This window comes from Siphateles boraxobius, unplaced genomic scaffold (assembly GCF_051911475.1).
Source record: "Siphateles boraxobius isolate OS27281-9 unplaced genomic scaffold, OSU_SipBor_1 6, whole genome shotgun sequence".
In the NCBI taxonomy this organism is placed as follows: domain Eukaryota; kingdom Metazoa; phylum Chordata; class Actinopteri; order Cypriniformes; family Leuciscidae; genus Siphateles; species Siphateles boraxobius.
The window spans coordinates 29,440,439-29,459,332 of record NW_027509186.1 but is presented as its reverse complement, the minus strand read 5'-3'; the positions used below and the strand labels follow the sequence as shown (position 1 = coordinate 29,459,332).

General features: G+C 38.0%; 1 protein-coding gene across 3 annotated transcripts in view; it reads right to left on the bottom strand.

The window, feature by feature from the left end:
* Nucleotides 1-232: 232 nt before the first annotated feature.
* The window catches only part of zbtb16b (zinc finger and BTB domain containing 16b), a 56,232-nt gene continuing 37,570 nt past the window's right edge, over nucleotides 233-18,894 (bottom strand). For 2 of the 3 annotated variants that reach the window (XM_077208705.1, XM_077208704.1), the window contains exons 5-7: nucleotides 12,253-12,423; nucleotides 6,948-7,115; nucleotides 233-5,236 (exon numbers count right to left, since the gene is read on the bottom strand). In XM_077208705.1, the coding sequence (XP_077064820.1) occupies nucleotides 5,007-5,236; nucleotides 6,948-7,115; nucleotides 12,253-12,423 (569 nt within the window). In that variant the 3' untranslated portion in view covers nucleotides 233-5,006. The remainder of the gene's footprint in view (nucleotides 5,237-6,947; nucleotides 7,116-12,252; nucleotides 12,424-18,894) is intronic. The other variant, XR_013195975.1, reaches the window with a different exon arrangement.

The following is an 18,894-nucleotide window of genomic DNA, read 5'->3' as shown; positions in this document are numbered from 1 at the left end:
ATAGGTCACATTTGTGTTATTTGAATGATCTTGCTTTCTATTGACAAATTGCTTTAGATGGGCAAGTCTACGTTAGTGTTGGTTTCTGTCACTAGAGGACTCAATCGCCAAATACAAACCCAACATGCCTGCACTAGCGCTCTAGACAAACAAAAATTATCATATCATCCCCCTCACACAATTCTCACACAGAAAGCTTAGAACGGTGAAAAAAACTCTCAATCGCATGGCATTTCTGTTACAATTTTATTTTAGAACACTGACGTATACAGAGATGTGTCTGAACCCACATAGAGAAGGGAAAATGAACCTATACCTCTATCTGCAGCATCAAAAACACCACACAGTGCTTCAAAACAGCATCTCTATGCTGCAATAAAGAGAAGAACAAAAACCCTACAAGGCTAAAATACAAAATTTATGCACAAAACAAAGTAACAATAATTGGGCACCTTTTAAAAGTTACACAAAGAACTGGTGCTGAGGTAGACAATACAAAAAAGTAAAACATGACAAATGTAAAACCATTTCGACACCAAGAACACGGTCTTGTCACTAGAACAAGGCAAATGGAGCGAAATGGCTGTTTGGTCCCACGTGGATCCTCAGTCCGAGTATTAATTTGTGTAACAATGGCACAAATATGGGAGCACTGAGTGACATGGCTACTTCCTGTCTGAAAGCAAAGTAAAACACAGTGATACAGTGGCAGGGATGCCAAGTTTTCACTTACATGCTGACCTGTTGATTTATTGCTTGTGATGACTGAAAAAAGTAGCTGAAAGGGTTTACAAACCTAAACACAGTATCCATAAAGATGGAAAGTAGGGTGTTTATCCTGAAATCGATATTTCGGTTGTTCTGTGGGTAAAGTGAAGGCATCCCTGATTGCCTAAGAGCACAGTTTATATCAAGGTGACTGCATAAAGACACAAATACAAAGGGCAGAAGATGTTTCAAAATCATTTACAGGGTGTCTGTGACAGCACCTCTCGGTGCATGTATTTAACACTGAATAAATCGACCACATTGACTCACACTGCACACACGAGGACCAGTACAGACCTTATAGGTGACTCTAATCTTACAGTGATCGGTTAACACAATACAAACACACAGATACAGCTTTACTTTTCATGTCTTACACGTGGCTTGTGCTCCTTGACGCTGTCATAGACCTACAGATCTTGGCATTAGTTCACTCAATGTCATTTTATACTTAAAATGTGGAATCATCATCATCATCATCATCATCATATGAACTGACACCCAGCAGCAATGACTACAATATGTTTTTACAAACATCTACTACTTGAATGTTTAGCATTGTAAAATAAGCACAAGAAAACAATTTTCCACTCAAATCAAGAACAAACACAAATGCAAAAGATACTGTAAAAATATTCGCCTCACTAAAAATGAACAAAAGAACAAGGGTCGCACAATACCCCGTACAAAAATACAACATATTCCCTTATCAAAGTGCCGCGTTTGGCTCTTGTTGAGAGATTTATTTTCACAGAAAATCACCTATTCGTTTGTTTTCTCTAACGAATATCCCCACGTAACTGCACACATCAGTACCGCATCTCTGATGACTTACCGCTTGAATAATTTTCACATAAAAAGATCATTTTTATTCACATTGTTTCAAGTTTATCCCCTCAAGTATCTAATAACTAAACATTTTTTCAATGCTATTCTAAAATTATCTAGAATGTATGCGTCAACCCTTTCAGTCTGATTATGTTTCATCATAAGGAGTGTAAATATAATGAATGAATGAACTGGGATTTTTTTTAGCGAATGGAAAATGAGAGTGAGTGTAAATGAAAATGCTAGTTACAAGCAAAACAAAAGTGTGCTTTTGCTTTAGTGCAAAACCAAGAAGGTACACCTGAAACAGATGGCCGAGAGACAAGATAATGCACACTAGTACTATGCTTAACGCTAAAATACCACTGAATAATGCACAGACCCAGACGGAATCCGAATGTGGTCACATTAGCGATTACTTTTGGAGGGGTCGGGGGGGGGGGGCTTGGGTGGACCACTCACACAAAAAACACTTTCAAACGCAGCGAATTTGCATGTCCAACTTGCGTTGCGAAATCTGCTTTGGTGAAAAATGTTCGTCCACACACGAAAATCACGTTGATTCCAATTTTACGATATGCTGATTACGTACGAATTCGTACAATGTAATTTGTAAGGAAATGTTTTTGTTTTTTTTAAGCAAGCATGAAGACCAAACCCCACCCCTAAACATAACCGTCACTGGGATGGTAAGCAGATTGTACGAAATGTTGCAAATGTTATTACGAATTAAACATAAAATAGTTGCCATGGGATTGTGCTGGTATTTCTAACCCGAACTACTGAGAAAACGTAACTATTTTATGAGGTGGCGATTTTGTATGAAATCGTACAATGTGATTTGTAAGGAAACGTACATTTTGTAGAAAAAAGTAAGCACGAAGCCAAACCCCACCCCTAAACCTAACCGTCACTGGGGTGTAAGCAGATCGTACGAAAACGTACAAATGAGATTACGAATTAAATGTAAAATGGTTACGAATTGTCATGAGATTCTGTTGGTATTTTCAACCCGAACTAATGAGAAAACTTAACTATTTTATGAGGTGGTGATTTTGTATAAATTTGTACAATGTAATTCGTATGGTCAATTACGTATGAATTCGTACAATGTGATTTGTAAGGAAACATAAAATTTGTAGAAAAAAGTGAGAAGAAGCCTTAACCCTACCACTAAACATAACCATCACTGGGGTCTAAGAAGATCGTACAAAGAATACAAATGAGATTAAATAAATATAGTTACGAATTGTCCGACCACGTGAGAAAACATTTTATGAAGTGGTGATTTTGTATGAATTCGAAAAATTAATTTATACATTTTATACGACAAATTAATACGAATTAGCCATCAATTTAACAAAACGTAAAATAGTTACATATTGCCACGAGAGTGTATTGGGAAATTTCCTGAACACCACCTTTATTCCACAGATTTTTTTGAGAATACTCCAATAGTGTGGAATACATTTAAACATAGTAAAACACTTTAAATGTAAAGAGCTACAGTCTTATCTCCTACTAATTCATTTGCCAATTAATCAAAAACTTAAACACATAAGGGGCGTCAGAAATATATACTGATAGAATGTATGCCTTGTATACAATGTAATTCACTTTGGATAAAAGCGTCTGCTAAATGTATATGCAACGCAAATGTAACGCAATGTAACAATACATAAAACGTTGTGAATGGACATTCCAATTCTGCTTAAATGTCTCAGATCTCTTGGATTCCGTGTGGGTCTGATGATGTGTTTTTCTGATACCAATGAATTCTGTTGCATTGTGCGGTTTTTAGCAGCTCAGCAGGAAATGAGAAACAAAGACTAGTACAAAAAAAATCTAGCATGTGAGGTAACAAAATTAGGCAATTCAAGTAAAACGTTTGAACAGAGATGGCAGAATTCAAAAAATAACGGCTAGCATCCTAGCTAAGTATCTTAAGCAAAACATATATTGACATGTCCACAGAAACATTTACTGCATTTCGGTATTGGATTCTAAAAAATAATCTCTTTTTAATTCATAAACTGATTTATGGGTACGATAGTAACAATTCATTAGACTAAAATGCCTGCCATAGCAAAATATTACCATGTGAACGTAAAAATGCAATCAACTCTCATACTGTTTTATTTGGTGCGAAAGAGACTGAAGTGAAAGCAAATTACATAGAATAACCTCTCTACCTCTCTGTAGTGCTGAAAACAACAAAAAAAAGGGCCTCTGAAACTCTGAAAGTGCACAGTGTAGTTATTTAAGGTTGAATAAATGTCCCTGAACATCCACTATGGTTGCTTGGCAGCATAATTTGGATGTACCTCTGAGAAAAGCTGTTTTGTTAAGCACTTTATTACGCTTTAAAGAAAATGACTAATGAGTCCAACCCTGTGTATTTCCTCACACGTACTCACTAAAAATCACTAAAATTGAGGACTAGAAAGCCTAATAATGACCTTAAGGGAGCAATGTACTAAAAAGGGCATAATTTCATCCGCTAATGTGTTTAGCTCCTCTATTTGATCATGTATGCAAGTTTTAAGCTTTGGTCCATGTTTTTATTTCACTCAGAATAGCTTTAAGACCACCAGAAATCTAAATTTGTTTGTCTGTTAGCTTTGAGAGGTTGCTAGCATAGCCCCAAACGTTGACATTTAAAGCCCAAAGTATACTTCGGCCGTCCGCGTTCTGCAACTGTCCGTGTGTCGTAATTTTCGTCATTAGGAGGAACCGCGGGCATCCACACAGTCACATGTGCAGCACAATTTCTGTGTCTTCTGTGTCCGAACGTGTCTTTCTGCACTCACGGCCAAAGGAGTATACTTTGAAAGGCTTGCGCGCACAACTGTGGATGAGACGGAGTGGAACGCAGAAAATAAGTATACCTGGACCTTAACAGACATTGACCATTTAAAATCATGGTTGTGATGTAACTAAAGCCTACTGGATGATCCCTATGATATGCCCCACCTCTAAACATCAACACAAGTGATTTTTTAGGGTTTTGAAAATCTATGACTTATGGGTTTCATCCATGGAGGAAAAGTGCAGGAATCCTTAACTGAATAAAACAAGTATGATGATGCAGTGAATTTTTCCAATCAACAGGGTGGAATGCAGACAAACGGATTCTCGTCATAGTGGTGGACTGTACTAACACTTTCTGATAATTCACATCTCTTTATCGCATATCACATTTCCATTTCATAAACATTTTTGAGTGCAGTTACATCCTAAAAATGTGCACAAATGCATATCACAAACAAAACGTCAAAGAAATTCCACATCACATTTCATCAGTTTGACCACGCGCCCTTACTGTCTTTGGCCTGGACCAAAAGCAAACCTTCAGGTGAATTGCCCTTGGGCGCATCTAGCCATTTTCCGTTCCTTTTTGTGGCTCTGTCTCACACGTAGCAGAGGTACAGGTACGTCTTCTCTATCCTCCAGTCTGGGGGCACGTCCTCGGGCTTGTGGGCCTTCATGTGCTTCTGCATGGATGAGAGGCTGGGGCAGTACTCCTGGCAGATGGTGCACTGGTAGGGCGAAGCGCCGTTGTGGGTACGCAGGTGTTTGATCATGGCGGAGTAGTCCCGTGAGCGCTGGTGGCACAGCTTGCACTCAAACGGTTTCTCACCTGTGGAGAACAAGTACAGAACGTTTCAAACCACCAATAATGTGTAAATGACAGAAACAGCTGTGTTGATTAAAGTCAGCATGAAATGGGAATCACAATGCATTGTACTTCCATAATGTGATAGATGTCTGGATCTATGAATGTATTCCAGGGTAATTACCATTAAAATATAAAAAGACCTTAAACGTACTTTATTTCAGCATTTCTCATTTGCGTTTAGTTTAAAGTCGACATGAAACGGAAGTTGCGATAGTCTTTCATTCCCTATTGTGACGTACACCCGAGTGTAAAACTACTTCTTCGAACAAGAAAAAAATTAGGGTGGGACTTGATTTTGGCATTGGGAAATGGATTGGATCATTGTGGTTTGCTATTGGTCGATCTCATGTGAGTGACAGCTGGTCCCAAAAAACAAAACACGTCATCAGAGAAGAGATGTCGCTGCAAGAGGAAGTTATTTTGATTAAAGATTACAAGGGCACTTTAATTAAAAAAAAATAAGGATGTGCACGGATAAATCATTTATAATAAATATGGCAATATTCCATTAAAAATGGTACATTTTGATTTAACTTGAAGTATTCAAATAACTAAAACTGAAATAAATTTAAAAATAAAAATATAGATATATTAAAAAACTAATAAAAATGACTAAAGCAACAATATTACTGAAACTTTAAAATTAAACTGCAGATAAAAAACTTTTAAGTAGTTTATTTTGTGTGCTATTTCTTAGAAAAAAATACTCTTATGACAGTGTCAAGGTCAACAGGTCTCTTAAAATATCAGAGAATTTGACCTTTTTATTTAAATAATTGATGATATTTCTAATACATACTTTTTTATCTAGAAAAACACATTTAAAAACTTTTTGGAAAATAATCACGTTCACTGGAAAAGAAAAAGATGGCAGGGACTTTAGATGAAAGGTTATCAAGACAGCAACAGGCACCCGATTTCCCACACTAGCTCTGCTTCCTGGCTAGTAAGGTGGAGTTAAGATGCCACCTGGTGTCCAGGACGGGAACAACAGATCTGTGGGTGTGCTGCCTGTCACTGAGCAGAGCAAACAGAGTATTGATCCGCCATTGACAGCAAGGGTAAATGTCAGTGATTCTCCGGCTGGTTGTGTGAAGGAGCAGTGGCCTTTCAGCTGAGAGTTTCTGCTCTTGTTATCTTCACCTGTCCAGTCTCGTGTCTGCAGCCCCGCTTGACACAAAGACAGCAATTATTTGACAGGCCTCCTGATAGCTTTGCTTTAGCAGCTGGCTTATTGAGGGCCAGAGAGCAACAGCAATCAGCCTGTAATTCCAGCTCAGCTGAAAGATTTAATATGCCACCATAGTGAGACCATGACCGAACAAAATAGATACAAGAAATTTAATCTAGCGAGGACCTGAAAATGTCAAGATCTGAATTCTTCCGCGTAAAACTGGGGCCTTAAAATCGAATACAATTCATTTATCATTTTACAAAGCTGTTGTCTTGTTTTATTATATCATATTTGCTTGAAGGCACCACGCTGGGTCAAATCTCCAACTGCAAAGCATGCTGGAAGAGCAGGTCATTGTGTTCCCAGTGTGTGACTATTAACCTGTGAGCTTCTACGGCTTTTGAAATCACTTGTAAAGTGAAGCAGTCATCAGCTGGACCGCAGGGCTGGTAAGATGAGGTGAATTGCTCTAAAACCTTTGGAATGAAAATGTCTGACCTGTGTGGACACGGTAGTGGGTCTCCAGCTGATGCTTGAGGCTGAACCTCTTTCCGCAGCCGTTACATTCATAAGGCTTCTCTCCGGTGTGGATGCGCTTGTGACCCTTCAGCGTGCTCTCGTCACGGAAGCAGCTCCCGCAGAACTCGCACTCGAACGGGTGGTCACCTGTCGTGCAGAGAGACAACAATTCATTCTTTCACCTGTTTTAATGAAGGGAAGTGGCGTTTTAAAAAAACTCATTTGTTCAAAATTTTGTCATGGTTTCTAGCACCGCTTTTCAGCAGTGCTGCAGGGAATAAATAACACATAAAGCACAAGACCAGTGTAGTGTTATGACTCTCATGACTAATGAGCCAGATCTTTTTAGTGAATCAAAGCCTTAGGCTGCATCTGAAATCGCATACTCTCTTGAGTTGTTACATATTACTTCAAGACTGTTAAAAATGTATGTTCTATATAGTATGTATGTGTGTAGTATGAATGTCATCAGTTGCGTCGCTTCACTGGCATTCACAAATCCTCTCCCCGTGGCCTAATGGGATAGTAAAGTGACCATCAAACACACACACAGAATCTCGACACAAAGAGGTTGGCTCCACAAAGTGCCAGTTAGCCGTGGATTATTGCGCTTATACCAGGGTTATTTTCCAGCATTGACAACTTAAAGCTGTTATTGATATTTGCAGTGCAATATTTGACCTGAAGGGTAAAATTGACGGTTATTTTCGTAAGTTACGGCTTATAGATCTACCATTCTGTTTGCTTTGAATCAGACACAGACATTAAGTAGTGCGGTAAGATTACATTTATTTGAAGGGATGAATTATAGCATTTATTTGAATTAATTATCGAGAGAGAGAGAGAGAGAGAGAGAGAGAGAGAGACAGAGAGAGAGAGAGAGAGAGAGAGAGAGAGAGAGAGAGAGGGAGAGAGAGAGAGAGAGAGGGAGAGAGAGAGAGCGATGAGAGATTTGTACCCGTGTCATTTCAGAGTCTCTCTCTCTATTAACATTGAAGCTGTGAGATTAATTATTTCAAAATAGCGATGTAACCCCTTCATTGCTGAGAAATATAATATAGCGATTCAGTAGCGAAGCTACTTTAATAGTAAAAGTTGCGGGGCACTGTTGATACGTTTTTGTGCTCATGAATGTTTGTGTGCGAGTGACGTATGTGTATGTGTGCTTAAATGAAAACAGTGCATTAATATAGAACGGTGATTAAACTGACATGGAACTACCTGTGCATTAAACGGTTTGATTACCGTACACCTTCCAGCCAATCAGAATCGAGTAGTCAGACAGACCATGCTATTAACTTAGATAATACCCACATTAATTGTAACTTATCAAATCAAATTAGTGTTATTTTAGCATTATTTACATGCTATTAAATTATTTATTAATATTTTGAATTAGCTTTTATTTTTCATTTTAATTTTAGTAATTGTGTGTTATTTTATCATTTTTATTAGTTTTTTAATATTTCTATTCAGCTCAAACTTATTTTTACTTCAGTTTTTGTTTGAATTTTAGTACTTCAAATTCAACTTATTTTATTTCAGTTATTTATTTCATTTAAGTTTTTTAAGTTTTAGGTTTTTATACGAAAATTATTTTTTATAATTAATATTACCAACACTGAATTTAATAGGAATCAAATTAAACTGAATCAAATCAGGAGCTTCATATGAACTAGAATTTAATCAAATATCAATACCCGGCCCTATTTGTGCATTTTTACAGGGTTTCTATGCTGGTTGAAGTTGGTCATCAGTTCAATTGGTTTAGTCGACTGACAGGGGACTAAGGTTGGTCTGTTAGAGCTGGTTAACCATGCTTCAAAACATAGCTTGAACTAGTTGACCACCTTAGGCAAGTATGACCTGGATTTTTCAGTCAATCTATATTAAACAACAAGAATAACATTTCCTTAGTGATCACAAAGAACTGTTATTTTTATAATATTTTTTTCACATGTATTGATGCAGCTTGCAAAGTTATTAATATCGAGTAAACATCACAAGGTGTTGAAAGGGAATTATCCGGCACATTCCTCTCCGATGGCTTTTCTAATGTCAGTGATCAGTACGAGTCTGATATATGGTGATTTCGAACGTCGGCCGATTACTAATTGCTTTCCCGCTCCGACTAACAGCCCCTCATATCATTTCCTCAGACAGCAGCGGCATATAACGCTCGTAATATTTAATACATTTCAGCCCGGGCGGCATGGCTTTAAACTCATCGGCGGCGACCTATGCTCTTCATTATCTCCCTGTCCAAGTGTTAGCCGTGCCCAGGAATAAATTGCATCTCTTGTTATGTTCCGTCATGCTCCGACTTAAACCCTCCTCTTAAGAGACAATGCGGAAATTCCCAGAGCACGTTCTCTAAGCCAATCACGGCCCGCCATTCACATTCAAATACACTTCTGGCTGAGATGAATGAGTTTCTATCTGGGTTGAGAGAAAAAAAAAATCAGGCTGGGACAGATGAGATCCCTAGTGAACAGATATGAGATGATAGATAGAGTGGCAGTCTTTATGCATCTGTATCAACTTATCCGATGCACCTTCTGAAAGCCCTCCAGCCTGTCTGTCATTAAAGTTAATTGCCCAGAGGCGGGCAGCAGGCAGGCCAGACTCACAACACCACAGGCATGCTAATGCGATAACCCCATCTACTGTGCGCGCATTCTGAACAAGTCACTGGCATCAACTACCCGTTGGAAGAAATATCCACAGGTATCAGCTTCAGTGTGTTTCCATGCCTATTGTTGTGCTGACAATGTCATGCAAGTTAAATGTGGAGTCAATACACATTAAAGTGTTTTATTGATGCCGACACGTTTTAGATTATTCACTACTGGTGCATAATAAATAAAAAGGAGTGAATTTTACATTCTTAAATATTGAATAAGCTTTGCCTTGCCTGACAAAATGGCTTTAAAGTAAAGGCCGACCGACCTGCAGAGACTGTCTGTGCCATAAGCAATGTGAGCTTTGTGCTCCGTACCATCAAACACAGCTGTGAACATAGACAGCCGCCACTGTCTGCAAATGGTCTGGCAGTGTAATGGAGAGCGAACAGGAATGGCATATTAATGAGAACAGGCTGCATGTTCAGAATAAAGAGAGGAGCAACTGGAGATGCACGGAGCCCATTGTTTGATTTGCCCCTCACATTGTAAATAAAATGCGGATCATATGAAATATACAGGTAGATGTTGTCAGGTGTCCACCTACCCGTTATGTTGTGGGTAATTCTGTATTTATTGGTTATGATTTTGTATTGCATCCTACAAATATGCTATACTATATTACTATAAAACAGGATTTATGAAAAGATGATTTATTCTGGTTAGTTTTGGTGGACCAATATCTCTCATTGTTCATCAGCAAAAATGCTGGTTAACCAGCATGCTTTTTTTTTATGACAATGGTTGACCAGGGCAGGCTTTAACTAGTTAGGAGGCCTGGTAGTGACACTACCATAGCATCCAAAACACAACATATACTGGTGACCATTTAGCCTATTGGGCAAAGGTGTTTATAGACTCCCAAAGGAAAGACTAATTCTATGGTTGTTTCTTGTAGATGCATTAGCATGATTGATTTAATAAAGACCAAATTGAGACTTAAAAAAAGATTTCAACAGAAATTCTCCATTTATCCATGATTAAACACATAAAAACAGAAAGAAATGAGAAAACTGATTTGATTTCGGAAGAAGAAAGACTACATTTGTTAAATCAAGTGCACCTGAGACCTAGATAAGTATCCTTAGTTTTGAAAGTGCACCCTTTAAAAAATAAAAAATTCCTCTGAGATCCAATTTTGTGAATAGCTATTGAACGCTTATTATAACCTTAATATTTTATATAAAATACAAAAATTCCGAATTAATTACGCTTAGCACAGTTTATGCAGTCCTGTATGTTGTTTAAAAATGCTGCAATTCCAGTAAAGAAAAACAGATTTTGCTTGGTGAAATAGCTATAGTAGCTGACATTTACTCAGACTCCGTTAGGAGTGTCGAAATGTCCATTCAGATGTTGTTCTGGAAAAACCATGTACCCGGCGGTCTGTGGCGAGATGGAGCGCATACTTAATGTCTCTTTTAAAAAAAAACAATCTCGCTTCATTGCTGGCCTGTCTTATCAAAAATTTACATGTTGAGTCTAGACTTCAACTGTCTCTGACAATCTTACTGGTATGTCAGGTCAGACAGAGAGATCAAAAGCAAGAGAAAGATGCACTCTTGCAAGCAAATGGAGAAGGTCCATTTTGTGCTCTTTCTGTCCACTGTTAAACCGTTGTTTTTAAGGAAAGAACAGAGATAACTGTATAAAACATTATTATACAAAGGGCACTGATATAGTCTGTTCTAACTAAATTTAATGGATGTTGATTTATATTTACTGAGTTTCTAACTAATTTTGGAGGACCATATTTATATTCATATATTGCAATCCAACCTGTTGCAATGATAAGAGTTTCTCAACGCTTCTCCCTACCTCATTATAATTCAATTAGAATTCAATTACATTTTTTGTTGTCAATTTCAGGTCATTTGCTAATGTAGAATGGTAAAAAAATGGAGGGGTTTGACTTAAGCATTAAGTTACCCTGAAGGAAACTGTTGAGAGAAAGGAGGATATGAGGTAGAGTGAGAGACAAAAGACTGTCAGAAAATAGTCTAAGCCTCAGATGGGCCGCCCACAGACTGTAGGGAGATAAAGTTTTGTTTACAAGTTTCAGTGCTGGAAGAAGTCACAGGATGATAAAGTTCGATATGTTCTTGGCATTGAATCTTTATTCAAAAGTTTGACATACTAGCCATTATTAGAGAAAGTTATCGTTCAATTTGTTGCATAACTGTCATGATAGCATTGCCTTTAGTGTTAGCATTGACTTTTTGTTGTTGCAGAAATTAGGCTGCTTCCTGCCTAGGTTGGTGTTTCTTGGGCATAAATGTGATAATATGTACCTGACTCACCTGGCTTGTCTAAGGACAAGTATGAGGTTTATATAACCTTAGCAAGACTATGGACCTTCTCCATTTGTTTGCAAGAGTGCATCTTTCTCTTGCTTTTGCTCTCTCTGTCTGACCTGAAATACCAGTAAGATTGTCAGGAGTCTAGACTCAACATGCTCCTTCTGAACTCTTTTTAAAACTTTGCCACATCTAAGCTAGTGGCCCGCTTGCCCTTTTCTGCATTACACAGAGGTGTGAAGTTGTTAAAATGCTTTTAGATGACTCAGATATCGGCGGTGTGAGTGATGTTCAGGTGAAGCTCACCTGTGTGCGAGCGGAGATGGCGTTTGAGCGCCGTGTGGCTCGGGAAAGTGCGTTCACACTCGCTGCAGATGTAGCTGCGCATGCCGGCGTGAATCTCCATGTGCTGCTGCAAAGCCTTCTGGGTCTGGAAACGCTTCCCACACAGAAGACAAAACACTGCCATATCTGAGCCTTAAGAAGAAAGACAAAACGAGAGGGGGTTTAGGAGTTCAATTAGTGTTTAGTGCAAAGAATGCAGAATTTGGACTTCATCCATTTTGTAGCTAAGTACAATGTGGCAAAATGAATGATAAAGTCTATATGTTTCATAATGGATGGTAAAAGAGACTTAGACGTATTGCCTAAGTTTCTCTTCTCTCCACAACAGAAACAGTGCTTTCAGTATCCATGGCCAATCAATAATGTATCTTTCAAGTAAAGCTGTCCCTAATTTAAAATCTTTGTGAATGCCCAGTGGTGGGTTCGTGAACAGCAGGCTGGGATTGACTTCTCACTCAATCAATCAGCATTTACGAAAGAGCTCAGAGTAAAAAAAAAAAAAAAAAAACCATTAGTGCTTCAGACACATAAAAATCAACCTCTACACTTCACTGACAGCTCGTCTGTAATGTGAGTTTTGTGTAAATGTACTCAGACAAGTTGCACGACGTCTGCTATTTCCATTCTTTGAAAGTTTAAGGGCCGACATTGATTACGAAGGGCCATTTAGGGGCCGGGAGTGGATATTCACCCATGAAAACTTTTTTGACTAAGGTCATAGATCTAAAAGTAGAAAGCTTTTACAACAAAGAAGAAACATGAAAAAAAAAAAGTAAAATGATAAAGAACCATTTCAGATTCTGAACTGATACTGATACTGATACTTTATCTAGGTTATCAAATCAAATAAATCAAATGTAATGTCATTGTTCCGGAAGAAAATAAAATAAATGGTATTATTAAAAATATGTATTAATATTTAATATTATTAGAAATTCATGACCATTTTTCAGGTCAGTTGTCCTCTCAGACTGTTATGCTGAAAACAAAAGTTCTTTTGGAAGCCACTGTAGCTCCGGGGCTCACAAAAAAAGCAGAAGAAAAACATTCAAGGCAAATCTCGCTGTGAATGCTGCAGAAACACAAATGATGACACATTCTTGAGCTTCATTATATCAGACACATAACAGATATTTGTGTTGTCAGACCTTTTCAGAAAAAGAAGGGAAAAAAACGAGGCAATCCAGCACAGGCATAAATATACGAGGCGACTGTGGTAAAGAAAAAGAAAGCACGAGGGGAAGAGAGAGAGAGCTTAGCTTCACTACTGTTTAATGTCTTTAGGAATAATTTACCTCTACAACTCCAACTATTTATACCATCACTCAGTTCCACTGAGAGCATCCCCTGCTTCTATTTTTCCTCATTCTTCTCTCCTTCTGTCTCCCTCGTTCGTCTGTGTCTAGCTCCCAGCAGAGCTTTAATGGTTCTGAAGTGGCTGACAGAGTAGCTTAAGCCGGGTGAATAGGGCTGTTAATGGAGCCAGCTCCTCTCTCAGAGTGAGTGTCAGAGACTCGGCTCTGAGAGCTACCCATTACCCACAGTACACCTCACTGAGACATACAACAGCGGAAAGAGGTGTGTCACCAGCTACTCCTGCAAAAAATGTGTTTACTAACACAAACACAGAAGGGTTGGGAAAAATATATATATCTCCCTTTCAATTCAGTTGGAATGTGAATTGCAGTGCTCACAAGCTACACGGTACTGAATTGGAATCTGTATTGGAATTATTTAATGAATTGCAATTCAAACAATTATATAGTCACAACAGATGAAATTGTTTTATCACAAAACTTGTGTTAAGATTAAAGTAAAATATTAAATGATATAATTTTCTGTTCTTCAAGAATCTTGAAAAAAATCTATCACGGTTTCCACAATAAAATTTAGCAGAAATTTTGAACTGTGTTCAACACTGATAATTATAAGAAATATTTTTTGAGCTGCAAATCAGCATATTAGAATGATTTCTGAAGGATCATGCGACAGTGGAGACTGGAGTAATGAGGCTGACAATGTAACTTTTGCCATTACAGGAATAAATTACAGTTAAACATATACTCAAATATTAAAGGCACACTATGTAGGAATTGTGTTTTTGTCAAACAGCGACCCCTAGAGTCGCTGTGGAATACTTGCACTGTCGGCACGCCAACGAGTGAAAGTCTGACTGAGTGGGACTCTTGTCCGGTTCCTCGCGCAGATTCTCTTTCCCTTTCCTAGTCTCTTCCGACCTCGTTTTCTTTGCTTTTTCCATTGTCGAGTATCACGTCTGAAATGCGCGCAAATGTCTTCGTGCTTCATATGTTGTTGTTGATGTGTGAGACGAATCTTGTCGCCAGATTTGTCGGGGGCGCTCCTCTCAAACTTGCATTGCTGGTTTTTCCAGCGGCGTCCCCCCCAAGCTTTACTAGCAGGATGATTCGCCCTACTATGAGTTTGTTTACCACCGAAATGACTTTGAAGCTGTTATATTAAGGTATAATTCTTGCATAGTGTGCCTTTAAACAGCTATTTTAAATTGTAATCATATTTTACAATATTACGGTTTGTTTATGTATTTTGATCAAATAAATGCATGCAGCTTTTGTGAGACACCTCTTTAAAAAAATAAAAGTAATAATCAAGTATTCCAGTATTCAATCTGGTTAATAATTCATGAAAATATTTCTATATCTCTGTCTTAGTATTTTTAAATAAAAAAAATAAGCTTAGTAAAACACACGGGCTATCATCAGAGATGAAGAAAGGTTGGAATAGAGAGGAAAAGTTGAATTTGGGTGGTTTGGCTCATTGTATGGTATGCATAAGTGGGGTCAAAGATCAGGAGCGCAGGAGGCAGATGTGGGAAGAATTCATTCATAAGAAAAGAAAAATATCACTGAACACATTAAAATAATCTCCAGAAGGGATTGAGTTAAAGGACAATTCCGTCCAAAAATGAACCTAGGGGTAAATAACACATGGGTACCGAGTCGACCGTTCTCTGGGATGCGTTTTAATGATAATCGAATGTACCCAGTTTTAACGTTAGTTTTAGTTTAACCACAGATGAGCTTATAATGCTAGTGTATGGGGTATTGAATAAGTAAAAATAAAAATCGCTAGTTAATACCACTAACAAGGCTCAAAATAGCCCCACACTAACACAGTAGCATAAGGTCTCTACCTGCAAACCGAAGCATTGAGAACTTTGTAAGTGTACAGACAGTTTAATAAGAAGATACTTTAAAAAAGACAGTACACTTGGCGTATATAGGCAGGAGCCATCTTCAGCGTTCGTGGTTCGACTGGTCGAGACTGTTTTCCAAAGATGGGGCATCCCAGAGAACGGTCGAATCGGTACCCATGTGTTATTTAGCCCTAAGTTCATTTTTGCCGAAATTGTCCTTTAAGATGCTTCTACATAAATACAATTTTTGTTTGGATGTAAATCATATCAAAAAGAGTGAAAACATGTTTAATTTTGTTGGCCATGATGAGGGTGTTCTGGATGGTTGTCAGAGTGTTGCTAGGTGGTTATTCTTTGGCCAGTCACCAAGGTTCTATGATATTTTGGTCCACAGACATGGCTCAGATCACTCTTTCTTGTAATTCTATGGAAATGTTGCCAGTTTGCCGAAAAATTAATTCAAATGCTCCAGGATGAGTTAGTTAAATATTTAGGGTTAACCTTAAACATGAACAATTGTAATGGCGATGCAAGCAAACACAAATAATGAAAGAAAAACTCGAGCAAACCATCTATTAACCATTTGGTCTAGACATGGAGCTTTTTTCTGTGGTATCTAGGATATTAATTTAGCCCTGCTTATGTAGAATTAATGAAGATACACTCTCTTGAAGATAACACATTAATCATAAAGCACGCTTTAAAAATTCATACATAGTACCGGGTCTTATTTCACATGCAGAGCCAGAGCCATCTTCCCACATCACACCTGCACTTTAATGTCAAAACTTCGTTTAAACAGATTAAACGGCGTTATCCAGCGTAGAACATCTTCGCCTCTTAAAACGAAAATACACAAGAAACCGAGACCGCCTGTTCTGGCCCATATCATTTACAATGGAGAGAGAGGCTGTTTGCATCTCGCCGATTCGTACAAATCCCCTTTAATCAGATATGAGAGGAACAGAGACGAGGAGCGCGGGGGGAGGACGAGCATTAGTAAACACGAGGCTGTTCGGTGCCTTCATTGGCATTCGAGTGGGGTTAGAGTACTGCATTTAAAATGCTGCCTGATGAGGACTACAAAATCAAACCATTTGTTACCACTATTGAGGAGCCTGCAGGCAACAGGCAATTAAATTGGAATTAGTGCAGGGAGATCAGATACAGATGATTCACACACAGAGAGGGGGGAGCTGTCAAAGCTGGAGTTTTATTTCGTTTGGAGGGGACAAATACTTCTAGAGTAAACACATTTATCCCTCTGGCTTCCAAGCTCACCAGTCGCAGTGAATATAACTCTGCCATGATTCTGAACTGAATGCGATTTACTAACACGGATTGCAAATACAAGAAACAAACACGCGTCTCAAGAACAGGATAAACACATCCTCCTTGGAATGACTGTGTTGGCTCCAAATGAACGCTGCAGTGTGGCATTTTTACGCCAAATGCAAAAATAATGTCCCTAATGTGCCTCTAAGCCAGTCTAGTATACCTGGTATTGGCATTCCCATAATTTCAATGGCCGTTGCTATACAGATCCAGAAGTATGTGACCTGATTTCTGATGTCTTTACTTCATGGACACTCATTGACAGATGACTCTATATTACAACAGATGGGGAAAAACAAATGTATATGTACTTGTTTTTTTTTTTTTTTTAAGATAATTAAGTACCCGAAAACCAAAATGCTGAACTGTTATTAAACCCTAACCCTTCTGCCTGAATGACAAAGTGATAACTAAATCATTACATTTCATTTTAAACAGCATGTTTTCCATAGCATATTAAAATGATATTATAATAATGTGATACTAATAAATATTGATATTTATTCAAGCATTCAAAAGTTTGTGGATGGTAATATATATTTTTTAAATGAATGCTTTAAATAAATAAAGCAACATTACTCTAGTCTTTAGTGTCACGATCTTTCAGAAATCATACTAATATGCTGATTTCATGCTTAAGAAATATTTCTTATTATTATCAATGTTGAAAACAGTTGTGGTGCTTAATATTTGTGTTGAGTTTGTGATGCATTTTTTTCAGGATTACACAATTTAATTAAATTTAATAGATTTTTTGCAACATTATAATTGTCTTCTTTACTGTCTCTTTTAATTAATTAAATGCATTCTTGCTAAACAAACAAAAAAAATTATAATAATAATTTTTACTGACCCCAAACATTTGAATGGTAACATATGTAATATCTAATAATTCAGCTTACAATGCTACGTGTCAAGCCGTAACTCTTGTCATTCCTAGGCTGTCATGTCAAAAGTATTGATGTATTTTAAAATAAATCAGATTCAAATTATATAGAATATATATATATATAGAAATGATGGCAGAAAACTAGAAATCTCCAACACCTCACAGTTTCTATTGTACCTTGCTGTCTGCATCACGTAGCCCCCCCCAACCTCACCTCATCTCACACCACACTTTCTCAAGGATTTCATTTACAAACGACAAACTGCTGACCCGCCGCTCGTACTTGTTAATAATCGGTAGGACGGAAAAAAAGCCCTGTGTGACTCTACAAACAGTTTTGCCTAAAGCCCCTCACTGGAATGCATTGTACCTACTGGTATAATTTATTCGGCAGGCCATCTGGACAGTGAGGGGACAATCAGGCTTAGAGTATGAATGACCCACTCTATTGTTTCCACGTCCACAGGTCCACCTCTTACTCGGCTAATCTGTGTGACTCCTCTGGCTTTTAAAGCGCACTGCTGCTGAGGTGGCTTTTCCACAGCACAAAAGACTCTCAGCAGTCCCTCATTAAGACACGACCGCCGGGTTGTGTCTTACCTTTTCCTGCTGTCAGAGGTGTCCGGTTAATCATTAAAGATTTGAATCGCACACAATTACTGGACAATTAATAAATAGCTGCAGAGAATTGCATGGAACATGCATGGAAATACTTGCAGGAACACATTACAGTTCACTCTGCCTGAATGGGAATATGCTTCACATGAGTTTTATCATCAATAAAGTTGAATGAATGAATGAAAGTTGAAAAATCTTGAATTATGTGATTCAAATATGTGATTCGGCGAATGGAGCTAAATTGAAGAGGTTTGAGAAAGAAAACAAAAAAAGGTGGTGTAGGGAACTATATAAACATACAAAGGAACAATCATAACCTTGTTTTATGTAAAGGTGAAAGAACCTTCTAAAATCCATTACAGAGGTAAAGGTCTCTGAAGGTCTCTCAGACAGAGAGGTTTAGAAGAAAATGCATATGTATAGAGAGAGAGAAAGAGAGAAGTGTACAGCACTATCAGGGCTCCAGACTAACTTTTCCACTGGTTGCACTGGTGCTACCAACTTTCTCAGTTGGTCGCACCAGCATATGATTTGGTCGCACCTTTTTTCTTTTTTTTTGCTACATGCCATGGGATTAATCAATGCA